Genomic DNA, 19,739 nt, shown 5'->3' on the forward strand with positions numbered 1-19,739 from the left:
AAACATTAGAGTCTTCTGGCAGAAAAAGTTTTCAAGCATCAATGCTAACCAATTGCATTTTGGATTATCAACTTTATTCCACCATGTACTTAAAATCTGTAAGACAGAATACTTTTTTTTTTTTTTTTTAAAGAAATCCTTCCCTCTGACTAGAAGAATTCCCAAAATTTCACAGAAAACGTCTGTTGTAAATATCTTGCCAGGCCGGCCTTTGATGACCATGAGGCATATTTTCAAAGCACTTAGCCTTCCAAAGTTCCATAGGTTTCTATGGAACTTTGGAAGGCTAAGTGCTTTGAACATATGCCTCTTTGTCTCCTCACGTATCTCCGCCTTAGCAGTAGCAATTTGCGAATATCTTGGTTCAGAGTCTCGAACTTTGAATCTGCTGTCCAGGGAGCAGATAGCAGATGTCCCTTGTGGAGAAAACTTGTTAGGTGACAAATTTGACAGGGGCCAACCTAATAAAAACATAAAGATTAGATGTGACTCTTTCTAGGCCTCAAGACTACTACGGCTTCTTCTTCTTCTTCTCAAAGATTTCAGGGATGACATCGCGTTCCAACTAGTACATAAGTTCATAAGTGTTGCCATACTGGGACAGACCGAAAGATCCATCAAGCCCAGTATCCTGTTTCCAATAGTGGCCAATCCAGGTTAAAAGTATCTGGCAAGATCTCAAACATTAAATAGATTTTATGCTGCTTATCCTAAGCAGTAGATTTTCCCCAAGTCCCATTTTAATAACTGTCTATAGACTTTTCCTTAGGAAGACGTCCAAACCTTTTTAAAACCCGCTAAGCTAACCGCCTTACCACATTCTCTGGCAATGAATTCCAGAGTTTAATTACACATTGAGTGAAGAACATTTTCTCTGATTTGTTTTAAATTTACTACTTGTAGCTTCATTGAATTCCCCCTAGTCCTAGTATTTTTGGAAAGAGTCTAACAGACGCTTTGACTGGCTCCAGGAGAGCATAGCCGAAGTAAAAATATCCATCCTGGATGACTTACCAGAGGAAGGTAGGCTGAATTTTGTCTAGAAAAGGGTAGCCCCTGTGAAACAAGTGATGACAGATAAAAAGACCTGATGGTCCCTCCATTCTGCCCCAACAGCATGAATGTGATGATATATTTGATCATGCTCTTTCTTTGGTGTTCTGAGGGTGTAGACCATAGACGTCTGCCCGGCTCTGTATTATGTTCCAGCTACTGGAGTTGCCGTCAAGGCTTACTCCAGCCTATCCAAATCCGTTTTGTCATTGTGGGAACAGACCGTAAAGTCTTCCAGTACTGTCCTCACGTTCCAAATTACTGGAGTTTCCATCAAAGCTCTCTCCAACCCATCCTTCAACCAGATTGCTATATGCGGACTCAGACCGTACAAGCCAGCCCAGCACCGGTCTTAAGCGATATAGCCAAAGTTACATCTAAGCACCACTTGACATGCAAACAGATATGTAACCCTTTAAGTTTTGTTTTTTTATACCATTCATTGTCTAACTAGCCGTTAAGCCCGTAAAAAACGGGTGAGTATTGCAGCCCTTCTCCTCTCCCCTGGCCTCACCTCGTCTACCGACCCTCCTCTTTTCCTGGGCCTTGGCCTCCCCCCATGTCCAGCAACCCTCCTCTCTGCCCTGCTCTCACCCCAAGTCCAGCAACACATGGCCTCTACCCCCTGCCCTCCCCCCATGTCCAGCTACCTTCATCGCCTCTGCTCCCTCTCCCCTCCGTGCCGGGCCCCCTGCACTGACCCTAACAGCGCCTCTCACCTCCATGTGGAAGCGCTTCAGGTGGGAGCGGTGGCGGGGATGGGGGGGGAGAGGTGGAGGTTGTTTCACGCGATGTTCCTTTTCAGGGCGGCAGCGGCGTCCGACAATTCGACTCCGTTTCCCTCTCTGTTCCGCCCTCTGACGTCATGACGTCTTGACGCGAGGGCAGGACAGAGAGGGAAGTCTGTACTGTGCATTTGCAAGTGAGTACGGTCACTTGCTGTTATATGTTTGATTAGGTGATCCTCTGTGTTCATCCCACACCTTTTTGAATTCTTCACAGTTTTTTTTTTTCTCCACCACCTCCCTCAGGAGGGCATTCCAGGCATCATCCACCCTCTCCGTGAGAGAGAATTTTCTGACGTTACTCCTAATGTCTACTACCCCGCAACCTCAATTCATGTCCTCTAGTTTTACCAGTTTCCCTTCTCTTGAAATATTTGTTTCTATATTAATACCTTTCAAGTATTTAAACGTCTGAATCGTATCTCCCATATCCCTCCTCTCCTCTAGGTTATACATATTCAGGTCTTCAAGTCTCTTCATACATCTTTTGGTGCAAGCCCCATATCATTTTTGTAGCCTTCCTTGGGACCGCTTCGAGTCTTCATACATCTTTTGGTGCAAGCCCCATATATTTTTGTAGCCTTCCTTGGGACCGCTTCGAGTCTTCTTACATCTTTAGCAAAATATGTCCTCCAAACTGAACACAATGTAACCCGGTGGGTTAGATTGTTTTATAAATTTTACCTGGAGTCTGGGGTCTTTTCCCAGGTATCCGGGAGGGGGGGGGAGGTTCCTGGCACAGGCGGATCATTGGTGGCCAATTCCAGGGCGGGGGCTCCTGGGGGGGGGGGGAGTCACGCTGTTTGCAACCTTCCCCAATGCTGCCGGCTGGAGTGTGAGCTTTCCTGGCCAGGCCTGAGCTGAAAAATGGCCATGGAGGGACCTCCGGGACCCATACCGGTGGAGGTTGAGTGAGGATCTTTCTGGGGACCAGGTAAAGTTTCTGGTGGCCCAAGATTTTGCTTAGTTTATTTTTAAAATGTAATTTTTTGGTCCCATTGGGCTGGTGTTTAAGGGGTTAATTTTGGGGGTTTTCTAATGGCAGTGTATGTTTAAACGCTAGTTGTCAAGTCTCAACCATATTGGCAGCCAAACATGATGGAGTCTTGGTTATAGCCATATATAATCCCAAAGTATCGCTGTTAGTATTGAACTTACCAGTCAAGATGTCTTCCCCCCACCCCCCTTGGGCTTCAGAGCACGTGGCAAGGTGATCTACAACACTGAAGTTGCTGAAGCTTCACTTGTCTTGCCATTTGTGCGACATAAAAGTGTCAGGCATTGGCCTTAGGTCCCCCATGCTGGATTTGGCATCTTCTTTCTGTCTTTTGTCATTTGCGGGACACAGACTGTGGAAGTCTGTCCAGCTTTTGCCTTAGTTCACACTTCTCTTGCCCAACATAACACCTCAGCAGTCATGTTGTTCTTCCATTCTGTTTCTATTTAGGCATCTCCAGTGTCTATCCCACACAGTTTTGCTCATCGTTTTTGACTTTACCACCTCTCCTGGAAGGGCATACCAGGTGTCCACTACCCTTTCTGTGAAAAGGTATTTCCTGAAGTTACCCTTAATTCTATCTTCATTCATATCATCTAGTGGAGTGGAGGAGTAGCCTAATGGTTAGTGCAGTGGGCTTTGATCCTGGTGACCTGGGTTTGATTCTCACTGTAACTCCTTGTGACCTTGGGCAATTCACCTAACCCTCCATTACCCCAGGAACAAAAACTTAGATTCTGTGCCCTCTAGGGAAAGAGAAAGTACCTGCATATAATGTGCACAGCGCTGCATATGTCTAGTAGCACTATAGAAATGATTAATAGTAGTATTTCTACTGCCCCTACATCTCTGGAAGAAGTTTGTATATTTAATACCTTTCAAGTACTTAATGTTTGTATCATATTGCCTCCCTCTCTCCTTTTCTCTAGTGTAAACATATTCAAGTCCTCCGGTCTCGTCTCTTTTATGTCTTTACAGCACAAACCTTGTACCATTCTTTTTGCCTTCCTCTGAACCGCCTCCAAGTCTTTTTATGTCCTTTAAGAGATATGGCCTCCAAAACCGAAACAAGTGGGGCCCTCACCAAACGACTTGTACAGGGGCATCAACACCTGTTTTATTCTGCTGGTTACACATCTCTCTATGCAGCTTAGCATTCTTCAGGCAACATCCACCACCTTGTCACATTGTTTTGGCTGCCTTGAGATCTTCAAACACTGTGACTCCAAGGTCTTTCTGCTGATCCAGGAAGTGCTCGCAGAGGAACTCTTCTCCCTTCTATAGACCTGTGTGGTTGAACTTGTTCCACCAGGGAAAGAAGGGAAGGGATTCTTTTCCAAGTACTTTCTAGTGCCAAAAAAGATTGGGAGGGGGGGAGGTTTTCAATCCATCCTACACCTAAAGGTCCTGAACAAATATCTGATTAAAGAAAAGTTTCAGGTTGATTTTCCTGGGCATTTTTCTTCCTATGATTCAGAAAAATGATGGGCTGGACTTAAAGGATGCTTATACCACATCCAGATTATGACCTAATCACAGGAAGTATCTTAGAGATTTTGGGTGGGGAACACCACTTCCAGTATCACATCTGCCATTTGGCCTTGTGTCCACTCCCAGAGGGTTCACAAAATGCCTAGATGTAGTCGTAATGTCCGCTATGCAGATTGGAAGTCCATATGTTTCCCTATCTGGACGATAGGCTGGTGAAGAGCACATCAAAGGAAAATCCCCTCAAGAATCAAAGCCAGAGAACTATTTGGTGCTGGATCTACTAGGGTTCATTATCAGCTACCCCCAAGTCCCACCGACTCCCCAGTACAGCAATTGGAGTACAATGGAACCCTGCTAGACACGGTTCAAGCTCGAGCCTATCTTTCTCGGGTACAGATGGATGCTGCCATTGACATCACCATTCAGATTCATTGTAGCCAACAGGCCACAGGTCATCAGATGTTAAGGTTGTAGGGCCATAAGGCCTCCACAGCGCATGTCACACCCATGGCCCCGCTTCCATTTACCAGTAGGATCCTTGCTTTCACAGTGGTATCAGACCATGGGGGAAACCTTGCTGATGTCATCTTGGTTACGCCAGAGTTGGCTCAGTCGCTTCTTTGGTGGATGATTCAAACCAATTTGACCTCTGGGACTCCTATTCGAAATTCCTGCATCCCAGAAAGTTCTGATCACAGATGCATCCAGTTTGGGATGGGTAGCTCGTGTAGAAGGTCTTCACACCCAGCGACACTGGTCTGCTCAGGAGACCAAGTTTCACATCAAGCAGTCTGGAATTCTCAAAAGGTTTTCAAATTGTTCTAATTTAACAATCAGGTTGCCATTTACTATGTCAACAAGCAGAGGGGTATGGGGTCCTACCCCTTGTGTCAGGAGGTAGTCAGAATGTGACAGTGGGCCACCAGCAATGGCATGGTAGTCCAGGTCTGGTGGGGAAAGATAACAGCCTGGTGGACAGACTGATTAGGATGATTGCATCTGCACGAGTGGTCTCAGTATGGGCATCGACTGAAAGATCTTCTGTGAGTTGGGCACCCCCTCGGTGGATCTTTTTGCAACTCAATCACAACAAGGTTCCTTAGTAATGCTCCAGGCTCAGATCACATGGTAAGCTAGCATTGGATGCCTTCCTCTTCGATTGGGGGAAATGCCTTCTGTATGCATATAATCCAATCCCTCTAATGGCTGGGATGTTGAAAATGTAGAATTTTGTATCCCTTCAACTCCCTGAAGTAGTGTCTTAGCTATGGGTGGGCTGGGTGGGCACAGGTCCATCCATTCTTGCCTCAGGCCCCCCCAGCCTAGTGGCACCAAAATACCTCATTGGTGGTGCCTCACTTCTCTTTCTCTCTCCGCTCTCTCTCTTTTCATTGTGCTGTGGCATTGGTGGTACGGCAGCTGCCTGTTTCTCTCTCAACCCCAGTCTACCTTCAGCAGTTGCCTGCAGCAGTTCCTGCAGGCCAACTGCACCAGCCCTGCAGGCTTCCTTCTACCGCATCCCGCCCTTGGTGTTACTTCCTGTTTATTCACTGACACGGCAGGAATGCGGTAGAGGGAAGCCTGCAGGGCCGACGTAGGGTGCCTACAGGAATCGCTGCCAGCAACGGCTTGGAGGTAGAATGGGAGGGGGCTTTCAGAGAGAGCCGGGCATATGCCAGGCAGGGGGGGTCGGGAAGAGAGAGGAACCAGGCGGAGGTTGAGAAAGATGATATGTGGGGCAAGGGTGGAGGGAAGGGTTAAAAGAAAAAACTGTATAGCATGTATGGAGGTGGGGTGGTGGTAGGAAAAGCCCACCCAGGTTAACTTGGGGACCACCTGAATTGGAGGTTTGGCTACGCTCCTGGCCTGAAGGTGTCGCTAGAATCCTACTGGCTTATAGAAAAGATTCCATCAAGAGGTGCTATATTTTTAAGTCAATGTCATCCTCACCCAGCTGATGAAAACTCCTTTTGAGCCACTTGATTGCTGTCATCTGAAGTACCCAACTGGAAGGTCTTGTTTTTGGTGGTGGTCACTTTACTTGCAGAGTCAGTCAGTTGCAGGCCCTAGTAGCTGATCCACCTTACACAAAGTTTCACCATTAAAGAGTAGTTCTCTGCACGTATCCTAAATTCCTCCCAAAGGTAGTGTTGAAGATCCATCTTAAATCAGTCAATTGTCCTATCAATATTTTTCCCCAAACCTCATGCCCATCCTGGCAAAAGTGCACTCCACACCTTGGACTGCAAGTGAGCCTTAGCTTTCTGTCTAGAGTGGACTAAAGCCCATAGACAGTACACCCAGCTTTTTGTTTCTTCTGACCCAAACAGGATGGAGGCAGCCATTGGTAAACACACTTTATCCAATTGGCTAGCAGACTGCACCTCTTTCACTTGTGCCCAGGGTGGGCTGACGCTGGAGGGTAATGTCTCGGCTTGGAGTCAGAGCCATGTCTGCGTTGGTAGCCCACTTTGAGGTCAGCCTCTATAGAAGAACTCTGCAGAGCTGCAACGTGGTCTTCAGTCTACACACTCACATCTCATTACTACCTTGAGCAGAATGCCCATCACATCAACTGGTTGGTCAGACAGGTTTGCAGAATTTGTTTTGAGTCTAGAAATCAACTCCACCATCCTAGGTCCATTCTTTTCTGTTCCAGGCTGCATCTTCACATCAAGCTTATTTTCTTTGTTAGTGTTATTGGTTCTGGTTGGCCTTGCCATTGCAAATTCCCTATTAGGTTTTTGTTTGTTGTTTCAGTGTGTCTGTTTACCTAGGGATTCCCACATATGAGAATCCTATGTCTTGCTTATCCTCAGAGAATGCGAAGTTGCTCACCTGTAGCAGGTGTTCTCCGAGGACAGTAGGACAAGTATTCTCACATACCCTCCCTCCTCCCTTAGGAGTGCATTCTCATGCTTTTATCCAACTGCAGGTCCCATGCAGCGCAGGCAGGTGGGAAGGCACTCGTTGTGGTGGGGGCCTGCCAAAGGCTTCTAAAAGTTACAGAACAGGTAGTGTCTGCCCCAGGGTTCCATCAGTGACGTCACGTACATGTGATTGGCCTAGTGGTTAGGGTGGTGGACTTTGGTCCTGGGGAACTGAGGAACTAAGTTCAATTCCCACTTCAGGCACAGGCAGCTCCTTGTGACTCTGGGCAAGTCACTTAACCCTCCATTGCCCCATGTAAGCCGCATTGAGCCTGCCATGAGTGGGAAAGCGCGGGGAGGAGAATGAATCAGGGACGAGCTATGGACCGTAATCTACTTAGATTTCAGCAAAAGCTTTTGACACGGTTCCCCACAGGAGGCTCTTAAATAAACTGGATGGGCTAAAGGTAGGACCCAAAGTGGTGAACTGGATTAGGAACTGGTAGACGGACAGACGCCAGAGGGTGGTGGTGAATGGAATTCGCTCGGAGGAGGGAAAGGTGAGTAGTGAGTGCCTCAGGATCGGTGCTGGGGCCGAATTCTGTTCAATATATTTGTGAGTGACATTGCTGAAGAATTAGAAGGTAAAGTTTGCCTATTTGCAGATGATACTAAGATCTGTAACAGAGTGGACACCCGGGAGGGAGTGAAACATGAAAAGGATCTGAGGAAGCTAGAAGAATGGTCTAAGGTTTGGCAATTAAATTCAATGCGAAGAAATGCAAAGTGATGCACTTAGGGAATAGAAATCCACGGGAGACGTATGTGTTAGGCGGGGAGAGTCTGATAGGTACAGATGGGGAGAGGGATCTTGGGGTGATAGTATCTGAGGATCTGAAGGCGACGAAACAGTGTGACAAGGCGGGTGGCCGTAGCTAGAAGGTTGTTAGGCTGTATAGAGAGAGGTGTGACCAGCAGAAGAAAGGGGGAGTTGATGCTCCTATATAAGTCGTTGGTGAGGCCCCACCTGGAGTATTGTGTTCAGTTTTGGAGGCCGTATCTTGCTAAGGATGTAAAAAGAATTGAAGCGGTGCAAAGAAAAGCTACAAGAATGGTATGGGATTTGTGTTACAAAACATATGAGGAGAGACTTGCTGAACTAAACATGTATACTCTGGAAGAAAGGAAAAACAGGGGTGATATGGTACAGACGTTCAAATATTTGAAAGGTATTAATCCGCAAACGAACCTTTTCCGGAGATGCGAAGGTGGTAGAATGAGAGGACATGAAATGAGATTGAAGGGGGGCAGACTCAAGAAAAATGTCAGGAAGTATTTTTTCACGGAGAGAGTAGTGGATGCATGGAATGCACTCCTGCGGGAGGTGGTGGAAATGAAAACGGTAACGGAATTCAAACATGCGTGGGATAAGCATAAAGGAATCCTGTGCAGAAGGAATGGATCCTCAGGAGCTTAGTCGAGATCGGGAGGTGGGGCTGGTGGTTGGGAGGCGAGGATAGTGCTGGGCAGACTTATATGGTCTGTGCCAGAGCCGGTGGCTGGGAGGCGGGGCTGGTGGTTGGGAGGCGGGGATAGTGCTGGGCAGACTTATACAATCTGTGCCAGAGCCGGTGGCTGGGAGGCAGGGATAGTGGTTGGGAGGCAGGGATAGTGTGGGCAGACTTATACGGTCTGTGCCCTGAAGAGCACAGGTACAAATCAAAGTAGGGTATACACAAAAGTAGCACATATGAGTTGTCTTGTTGGGCAGACTGGATGGACCATGCAGGTCTTTTTCTGTCGTCATCTACTATGTTACTATGTAACAAAATAAAAATACTTGTGATCTGGCTTGCCCACTGTTTGGAAAACAGGATACTTGGCTAGATGAGCCATTGCTCTGACCCAGTAAGGCTACTTTTATGTTATGAGAAAGCGCCTAGATTATTGCCATTTATAGTTACCCATCTTCTTTCTACCCAAAATGAGGTGGCTTCTGTTTCTGCATTAAGATTTAAAGTGGAAGCAATGAAAAATATAATAAAGAATGTGAACTTAAGGTTCATAAATTTTCCATGGGATATAATTTTTTTTAATTTTTTTCCTTTTGCTCACTTCTTTTTCAATAGTTTCTCAAGGTGAGTTATATTCAGGTACACTGGATATTTTCCTGTCCCTGGAGGGCTCACAATCTAAGTTGTGTACCTGAGGCAACGGAGGGTTACAGCGAGTGCAGTGTTTGAGAAATATTGTTCTGAAATTCTGCAGATATTGTTAGAAACAATTGTTAACTGTTAATCGAGTTTATTACCTCTCTGTGAAAAAACACCACCTTGGTGTTGAAAGTGGAGATATTACTGTGGGTTCATTGGAGGGTAGTGTTTCTTTGCAAGGCTGGTGGCGACATCTGCATCTAATATTGAGAGAGATTGGTTATTTTGCCAGTATTTTCGCTACAGAGAGAGAGAGAGAGCTTTTTTGAGAGTGAAATTATTGGCTTTTCCTGATGTTTCAAGGGAAACGCAAAACAAGGGGATGGCAATTTTTGCTTCTTCATCCTGCTGTGATACAACTAGGAGCTACATTTATTTTCTCAAATTCCATGCAAATGCATTATTCAGTACCAGTCTAGCAAATATAGAGACCCTACCTATTGACTGCATTTTTGACTGCTAGAAGAGCCTCGGGAAGTAGTTATTTCTTAAGGCGTTAATAGTGTTTTGTGTTCTTGTCACTTAAGTATTTTAATAGTTTACAAAGTTTGATATATCCTCTTAAAATGGCCAGAGTGGTTTACAATAAAAAATTTAAATAGTTAGAAAGAAACGCATTTATTACAGGAAAGCAACAACAAACATACCTGAAGAGTATTCCTGCATACACCAACAAGCCCATAAACACTTCCACCCCCAGATCTTCCATGATAGAACCCTAGTTAGCCCTGAGAACCAAGGCCTACCTTAAATTGACTCAATGAAGTCTCAATCCACAGATCATAAGGCAGTACGTTCCACAATGAAGGTGTGTGCCAAAAATAAGCTCTAGCTCTTGTTACTGAAATACGCACCTGCTGCATACTGAGAAGAGCTAGTAAAGCTAGATCTGCGGATTGTAAAATCCGCTGTGGATGGTAGAAATTGAACCAAATAAACGGGTTGTCCCTCCTTATACAATCTTATGGGTTAATATAGTGCTGGGCAGACTTATACGGTCTGTGCCAGAGCCAGTGGTGGGAAGCAGGACTGGTGGTTGGGAGGCGGGGGATAGTGCTGGACAGACTTATACGGTCTGTGCCAGAGCCGGTGGTTGGGAGGCAGGGCTGGTGGGTTGGGAGGTGAGGATAGTGCTGGGCAGACTTATACGGTCTGTGCCAGAGCCGGTGGTTGGGAAGCAGGGCTGGTGGTTGGGAGGCGGGGATAGTGCTGGACAGACTTATACGGTCTGTGCCAGAGCCGGGGGTGGGAGGCAGGGATAGTGCGGGCAGACTTATACGGTCTGTGCCAGAGCCGGTGGTTGGGAGGAGGGGCTGGTGGTTGGAGGCGGGGGGATAGTGCTGGGCAGACTGGATGGACCGTGGCAGGTCTTTTTCTGCCGTCATCTACTATGTTACTATGTTACTATATAATATCAAAGTCTATACATGGGCCTATGCTCTGGAATTGCAAATTGTAGTATCTCCTTCAGTTGAAGTCTTTCCCCTCTTTTCTCCTCTATTGACCCCACCCCTTTTGCTGTTGAAATGATTTTTTTGTTGTTATATTATTTTTCCTAGTTGATGTCGATATTACAGCTTTCTGTACAAGATTTTTATAAATACAAAAAATTAGGTGGCTCATTATAGAATTACTCCAAATTGATCCTGAGGGCTAAGCCAGTGATGGCTGGTGTGAGTCTTCTGCTCTTTACTATTGATTGTCACAGCTCCTTCAATTCACTGGTTTGGTGTGTTCCTGTGATGAGTATGGTAGAGTGCCTGGATGAGTGTGTTCAAAGCTGCATTCTCTTGAAGAGAGAAAAAAAGCCCAGAGTTGAAAGCAGTGAATGAACATTACTTCCTGTGCTACCAAAGGAACACTGACGAGGAAATTTAATGTGAGCAAGTGCAAAGGGATATAGATAAGGAACAGGAACCCAAACTATTAACTGGATGATACAAGGTCCCACATCAGGCGTCACTGCCCAGGAAATAGATCTAGGTGTCATGAAACACGTTGAAATCCTTTGCTCAGTGGTCAGCTAAGAAAGCAAATTGAGTGTTAGGAATTATTAGGAACGGATCAGAGAATAAAACAAAGAATATTATGATGCCTTTGTATTTCTCCATGGTGCAACTGCATCTTGAATATTGTGTGCAATTCTGGACACTGCATCTAAAAAATAAATAAATATATATAGTGGACCTAGAAAAGGTACAGAAAAGGGTGATCAAAATAATAAAGGAGATAGAACGATTCCCCTATGAGGAAAGACTAAAGAGGCTAGGATTATAAAGCTTGGAGAAGAGATGTTTGAGGGGAGATATGATAGAGGTCTATAAAATCATAATTGGAATGGTACAGGTAGATGTGAATCACTTGTTTACTCTTTCCAAAAGTACAAGGACTAGGGAGCACACAATGAAGTTACAAAGTAGTATATTTAGATCAATCGGAGAAAATATTTCTTCATTCAATGTGTAATTCAGCTCTAGGATTCATTGCCAGAGAATGTGGTAAAAGAGTTAGCATAGCGAGGTTTAAAAAAAAAGGTTTGGACAAGTTCATGAAAGTAAAATCTATAAACCATTATTTAAGCAGTGGATTTTCCGAAGTCCACTTTTTCCTGAGTTAAGCAGTATGAAATCTGTTTTACTTTTGGGATTGTCAGGTACTTGTGACTTGGATTGGACACTGCTGGAAACAGGATACTGAGCTTAACGAACCTTTGGTGTGTCCCAGTACAGTGTATGCTTATGTACTTTGTGAAGCAACACTGTACCTTGATTATCACTTTTATCTAAAACTTTGTCCCCCTTCTAGAAAACGCTGTCTTCTTGAGGCACCAAGTGCACATGCTGCACTTGACCTGTGGGTGTCCTGATCTTGTGCGTCTCTGAGGAAGTATTGTCTGCAATTTCCTAGCTCTCCAAAACCCTAGGGAATGCACCATGACATCTGTAGTGGTTGACAGTGGAGGATCTCTGTTGGAGTTCACCAGCAATGGAATACAGAAAGCCGAACAGGTAAGAAATCCATGGACAACTTGGAAGCTGTGTGTATAGAAGTGCACGGATATGCTATTTGTCAAATAGCCATAACTAAAAGTATTCCAAGAAACTGTTTTCTGTAAACTGCCAAATAGTGATGCAAGTTGCACTGATGTGTGCCAGCTCTTCGTGAAAACTGTACAGCTGAGCTGGGCAAAGTGCAGAACTGGTAGTTGCTGAGGGTGTGTGGGGGGGGGGGGGGGGGGGGGGGGGGTTTACTATGCTGGAAATGTCCCATGCAAGTTCTTTCAAAAAGCACATATGATAGAGTGCATCAAATACTTGACACCTGGAGAGTTTGTGCATATGTCACTTTTTTCTGCAAATAACGCACATTTACTTAAGGGAAGTTAGTGTAAAATTCTTTTCAAGACATGTAAATCCAAAGATCTCTCATGACAAGCAGCTTCAATAGAGAGACACATACAGGTTGCTTGACCTATGTTGCATGCACCTATGGAGTAACACTTTTATCTCTATTTAGGAATTTAAAAAACTTTCTCATTTTTCAGCAAATTGCTTCCCTGGAGTGTGCTAAGACTTGCCAGTGCAAGCAAAACAGTTCTAAGTCATTCATTGCCACTTTATCAGAAAGGGTCCAGTGGAGATAGCCAGTCTTCCTAGTCATACCCCTTGTGTAATGGAAGCAGGATGGTTTTAAAAATATTTTATTTATGCATTTTCAAAATTACATATTAGGATTTATTTACTGCCTTTTTGAAGGAATTCACTCGAGGCGGTGTACAGTGAGAATAGATCAAACATGAGCAATAGGCAATAACAGCAGTAAAAGTATTCAAATAATACAAAGTATAGCATAGTATACTACGTATAGAAATACTCTAACAACAAAAGGAGAATACAAACTCTGAAGAAAATGTTCCAACCTGATAAGGAGTTTGATATATATATATATATAAAGTTAGTTTGAAGGTGTCCCTTTAAATTGATGGAAAAAAATTCCAACCTATGCAAAGCATTTATATCAATTGGAACCTCAAACCTCCTAACAAGGGATAATACTAAAGTATTAACAACACCTTGTATAAACAGGAGTAGGTTAATATCATAGGCTCCTTCCAAGAACGAAAAAGAGAAAAAAAACCCAGACGCAAAAACTCATACTAAAGGAGAAAAACGGGATGAAAAACTCTCTTTCCCTCTTGTAAATAACAATTAAACGAACACCAAAAACCAAACTAACCCAAACTGACCCCAGCCCATAAGAAGACTACCTAAGGAGAGCCCCCCCGGGAGGAATAAAGAACCCTAAAGATCTACAAGGGAAACTAGAATTATAAGGGCAAAAACTAACATACCCACTCTTACCTAGTAGAGCATACAATACCCCACTACAGCAAGCATGCCAAATACAGTAGCTAAAAAATTACTTAGCTTAATCCAAGCAGGGCAGCTCCCACAGTGTCCTTTACCGCTACCTTTGCTGGAAATACTGACAATCGAAAATCCCCCCCCCCCCCCCCCCAAGGTCTCCGGAACCTTACAAAAAATCTTCAACCGACGAGGGTCGGCGTTTTTTTGTCGTTTGAAGATTTTTTGTAAGGCTCCGGAGACCTAAGGGGTGCAGGGGGGCACCTACATGTAGGTACAGTGGGTTTTGTGGGGTTTTGGAGGGCTCAACATTAACCATCACAAGTGGAACAGGTAGGGGGGGGATGGGCCTGGGTCTGCCTGCCTGACGTCCACTGCACCCACTAACAACTGCTCCAAGGGACCTGCATACTGTTGTGAGGGAGCTGGGTATGACATTTGAGGCTCGCATACAGGCTATCAAAAAAAGTTTTTAAAGTTATTTTTTTGTGGTGGGAGGGGGTTAGTGACCACTGAGGGAGTCAGGAGAGGTCATCCCCGATTCCCTCCGTTGGTCATCTGGCCAGTTGGGGCACTTTTTTGGGACTTGGCTCGTGAAAAAAAAGGGTCCAGCAAAAATGACCCAAATTCTCGCTTTTGCCGCCTTTTTGTTTTTTAATTATCAGCCGAAGGCGCCCATCTCTCCTCGGTCGATAAACATGCCTCAGTCCCGCCTTCACCACGCCTCCGACCCGCCCCCGTCAACTTTGTTCTTTCCCACGACAGACTGCAGTTGGAGGCGCCAAAAATTGGCTTTCAATTATACCGATATGGGCGCCCATCTCCCGATTTGGCTCGAAATATGGGCACCCATCTCTTCAGAAAATAAGGCTGATAGTGGTTAATTCATGCCATGTTTTACTTATGAATTAAAAGGTTTGTAATTTTTCTTTTGAAGTCAACGCTTGACACAACTGGAGGTTCTTGCTCTTATTCTGGTCTTGCAGGAGGGAGTGCATGTTGCTCAGTTCCCAGCAGTGATTGTGGAGCCAGTTCCCAGTGCCAGACTAGAACAGGGCTATGCTGCACAAGTCTTGGTTTACGATGATGAGACTTTCATGATGCAAGATGTGGCAGAAGAACAAGAAATTGAGACGGAGATTGTGGAGACAGGTAGAAATTTTACTTCATTTTTTTTAAGCCACTGTAAGCTGTTCACAGTGAACTTCTTTGAGATTACTCATACTAGAGCACAGGATTTGCTCACACTAGAGCAGTACTCAGCTTACATGACAACTAAACCCTTGATATGTGATTAGCTATGTACTTTTCTTTGTCACCTCATCAATATTGATGCACATCTGACTAATGGAGATGGGAAAGACTGAGCCAGAGTGCTGATTGCAGAACCATGCTTGTACTAGTTGGGAGCAGGGATTTCTACATGGCTCATCTTCCTGTTCCTTTCCCTTCACTTTGCTTGTAAGTACGTAAAGAATTTGACGCTAAAATAACAGAATTGGTATTTTGTATAGGATTAGGCTGGCCTTTAAAGAACTCCTGTTCAGGGCTGACTTGGGCTGCGGCATGGGAAGTCTAGGTTTAAATCCCTCCTTTGTTGGGGTTGGGCATGCATGGGTATGTTGGGGAGATGGTGTGCTTAGCCCTGTGGAGGGAGGGAATTTGGCTGCTGTTATTGTGGCAGCCCCCTCCTAGCAAACGTAGGTATGGAAGGTATATTTGCAGGAGGTGATTTGTTATCTGGCAGGGGTCCTCTAAGACACCTAGACATGTTGTTTAGGGAAGGGGGAAAGGCAGACTAATGAAGGGGAAGTCTGGGCATTCCATGGGAAGGAAATTTTTGCATTCTGTGTTGAGTATTGTTAGATTCCTGTATGGCATTAGAGTGATACCTGTGTGCCTTATCTCCTCTTAACTAGGGGTTGGTAGTGGTTGTCATGAGGAGTGAGTGGAACCTTTGAAATGAAGATACTTGACCTTGTGTCTACTGATAAATGTTAAGCAACCATTAACCTTTAATTCAGACATGTTTCCATTGAGCTCCAAGAATAGCTAGTTGTGAAGCTGTCATATCTAGATGGCTTTTTGCTAATGAAAATATTACTTTTAAATTTGCTTCCAAATTGTACAAGAATTTAAGAGATGTGGACACAAGATTGTATGCTATTTTTTCTACATATTATTTATATTATCATATTTCTATTTTACACCAGCAGTACAAAAGGGTTCCCAGGTCTTTTGGGGGGATTCAAAAGTTGACTCTTATGTTAATGAGGTAAATGAGAGTTCCTTGCTGGCAATACAGAGTTAATCATCTTTATGACCTGCATGTGCTGCAGTTTAACTGTCAAATATATCCAGGTTTGATTTGTAAAGGATATTGTGTAACAATTGTATGCTTTACTTGCTTTTGGACTGAAAATTCGAAGTTTAAGAAGACTTAACCAATACCTTCATCAGCCTTGCACAGTCTGAGGGGAAAAGGGAACCCTGAAGGGACACGTGGGAGGGGGGGGGGGGGGAGAGTGATAGATAGAGAAGGTGGAAGGGGAAGAGAGCAAAGAATTGAACTGGATGGATAAAGGAAAAAGAGAAAAGATATATTAACTCACTCCTCATCAGTAGCTCATGGCAAGTTACATTCAGGAAAATTGAGGTATGGATAGGGTTGGTGGAAGAACCGGAAGGTACCACCACTTCATCCTCAAGCCACTTGACCGTGTCCTCACTAATGGAATGAAGAGAGCGAGAGGAAAAAAGGCTTGGTGGAGAGGGAAGGTTGTGGGACAAAGGATAAAGAAAAATACACAAGAAGGTTGTAGAGGGGAGGGGTAATGGGGAAAGAGAAAGGGAGACAGAGAAAAGGGGCTATGGGGAGTGATGTTCAGAAAGATTGGAAAAGAGGAAAAAAAAGAGAAGATGGTTAGTAAAGAAGAGATAACAGTAAATTGTACAAAGGGCAAGAAGACCTAGAACTGAGATGGAAAAAGGAATAAAGGCCTAATAGAGAGAGGTTAGAAAAATTCTGATTTACTGCTGCACAAAATTATTTTGTGTGGTGAGCATTATCTTTTTAGTTTTTATAATCTTTTTCCAGTCAAAGATTGCCCAAATATTGTAGCATAGGCTCCACAAGCACAACCAGTAAGACAAGGACACATACAACACAATGCTATGTAGAGATCTGTGGTGTAAAATATGTCCTGCTTACCAAATATGTGTAAATCATCATCCAGGTCCATTTACATTTTAAGCCATTCCCATTTAGTACAAGAAGTAGTAATCCTTTTCTCTTTTAAATAAATCATGGGACAATTCCCAGAGTGCTTTTTAATAGAATAAAAGCAAAGTTAGGAAAAGCAGTGCACTTATCACCAGGATGGACATAAAATCATGTCTCTGTTAGCCCACTGAATAACAACCAGTATGCTCACGCCAATTTACAATTCAAGTTTAATATTCATAATAGGATAGCTAGATCTGACTTCGGTGGTGACTCGTTTCACATGAGCTACTTCTGCTCATGATTCACCAACATTATCATCAGTCTACCGATGATAATTATTTCCACTATCAATTTTAATCACTTATATACTTATTTTAGTAAAAGCAGTTGACATGGGCCATGTTTCGCTAACACCTTTTCATAGGCTGGTTCTTCATTGCTGTATTCTTCATAGGTTGGATCTCCATTGCTATATTCTTCATAAGCTGGTCCTTCATTGCTGTATAGGTGTTATTCCAATTCCCTGATTATCTCAAATGAGTCACCACTGAGGTCGGACATAGCTATCTTATTATGAATATTTAACTTGAATTGCAAAGTTAAATCAGTGCTGAGCATATTGGTTGCTATTACATGAAAGCTCCCGCTGTAGAGGTGACCGTATAAATTTTATATAGCCCACAGAAAGCAAACTCTGCAGTGCCCTGACTTTATCATGTGGAAGTTTTATATAAAAAACAAACAGAACAAAAACCCAGAAATAATCCCACTCATTTTTATACACTCTCATAACACTGACCGTTGTAGTGCTGATTTTACATCTTTTTCTAATTCTGCTTTGGATTTTAGTTTTGGGGGATTGCATCATCTTAAAGTTATTGACACTGAATTTAGCAGCAGAAGCTGAGGCAGGCCAGCAGTGGCTTATCCTGTCCTGTTCAATCATAGTTGTCTGGTGGCCTTAATAGTTAGCCAACAAATTCCTCATCTGTCTGAAGTACTGAAAGTTCATACTGCAGAGGCTCTAGTTGGAAGCAGAAACAAAGACCCCTCTTCAGTGAGTATTTTGGCTTCAAGCTTTTAATTTCCCTTTCAATCCTAAACCCCTAAAGGGACAGCTTTATAACACAGCACCTAGATGGTCAAGGCACATAGGTCATTTATCAAACTGCCTCCCTGTAAGCCCCCACAACAAACTTATACCTGCTCCAAGACAGGATTAACTTTGTGTATGTCAGACTTGTGAATTTTTGTACCAAGTAGAGCGCTGCTGAGCTCAGTACTCAGACCAGGTAGCCGGACAACCCTGGGTTTCACCTGCGCTCACCGCTGTTCCCCAGAGGTCGAGCATCTAGGTGTGGGCGGCCTGCAGGACTTAAGAGACTGAGCAGGAAGCGGGCTGGTGAACGTAACAGCCAGACAGGCAGCAGGCAAGTGAGTGATCCAGGTATAGGCAAAGTCAGTAGGCAGGCAGCAGGCAAGGGAGTAATCCATGAACATGCAATGTCAACAGGCAGGCAGGGGAGTGATCCAGGTTTAGGCAATGTCAGTAGGCAAACAACAAGCAAGAGAGTAATCCACGCACAGGTAAAGTCAGTAGGCAGGCAGCAGGCAAGAAAGTAATCCAGGCATAGGCAAAGTCAGTAGGCAGGCAGCAGGTCAAGAGGCACAGGCAAAGTCAGCAACGAGGGACAAAGTAGAGAAGAAGCACACTACTGAGCAAGTAACACCTACCAAAGTAGAAGCCAAGCATGGAGTCCAGGAAGAGCTCAGCTGATAAAGTGCTGGCGTCTGACATCAGCAGGGACCAGTAGGGAGAAGGAGCACAGCCACAGGACAAGAGCAGGGGAAGGAGGAACTGGAAGACCAATAGGAGAGAAGAAAGGGAAGCCAGGCAGAGAGAGAGAGAGCAGACTTAGGTGCATGGAAGCAAAGCAATCAAGGAGCCTGGAAGCCAGGCAGACAGAGAGCAGACCCAGGTGCATGGAAGCAAAGCAATCAAGGAGCCTGCACCAGAGAAGAACTACACACACATGGCTCAGGGCTGTGCCAGTCAAGTGTGCATGTCGGCGGGACCCTGTGCAGCCCGAGGACGCCGCTTGCTTTAAGGTAGGGAACATGACAGTGCCCCCTCCTTAAGGACCCCCCTCTGCCAGGGTCCGGGTCTGGATGGGTAGCAGGTAGGGAACTCCCGGATCAATTCAGATGCATGGACGTTGGCAACTGACTCCCAGGAATTATCCTCGGGACCAAAGTGCTTCCAGGATAGCAAATAGAACAGTCGTCCCCTTTGACGTTTGGAGTCCAGAACTTCATCTACTTCGAATTCAGGATCAGGCTTGGAGTCGGGAACAATGATCTTCTTCGGCTCTGGGTGCCATTTAGAGGTTAAGAATGGCTTTAGCAGGGACACATGAAAGGCATTGTGGACCTTGAGGTTAGCTGGTAACTGGAGATGATAAGTGACAGCTCCCACCCGAGATCATACTGAAAAGGGTCCAATGTATCGGGGAGCAAACTTGAAGGAGGGTAAATGGAGCCTCAAGTATTTGGTACTAAGCAAAACATTTTGTCCAGGTTGAAAAATCGGAGCAGACCACCTTTTACGATCTGCGAAAAGCTTGTCGGCCCAGGGGAGTAATGTAGACCAGCCATCCTGTCGGTTATTAGTGTACATTCGTAGGAAGGTCTTGAGAGCTTGATTGACCCGTTCCACCAGTCCATTGGTCTGTGGGTGGTA

At 44.6% G+C, this 19,739-nt stretch overlaps 1 protein-coding gene across 6 annotated transcripts in view; it reads left to right on the forward strand.

Annotated features, from left to right (window-relative positions):
- ELF2 (E74 like ETS transcription factor 2) overlaps positions 1-19,739 on the forward strand; it is a 215,658-nt gene that overhangs the window by 75,302 nt on the left and 120,617 nt on the right. For all 6 annotated transcript variants that reach the window (XM_030191713.1, XM_030191714.1, XM_030191711.1 and 3 more), the window contains exons 3-4: positions 12,215-12,417; positions 14,760-14,925. In XM_030191713.1, the coding sequence (XP_030047573.1) occupies positions 12,343-12,417; positions 14,760-14,925 (241 nt within the window). In that variant the 5' untranslated portion in view covers positions 12,215-12,342. The remainder of the gene's footprint in view (positions 1-12,214; positions 12,418-14,759; positions 14,926-19,739) is intronic.

This window comes from Microcaecilia unicolor, chromosome 2 (assembly GCF_901765095.1).
Source record: "Microcaecilia unicolor chromosome 2, aMicUni1.1, whole genome shotgun sequence".
Taxonomy (NCBI): domain Eukaryota; kingdom Metazoa; phylum Chordata; class Amphibia; order Gymnophiona; family Siphonopidae; genus Microcaecilia; species Microcaecilia unicolor.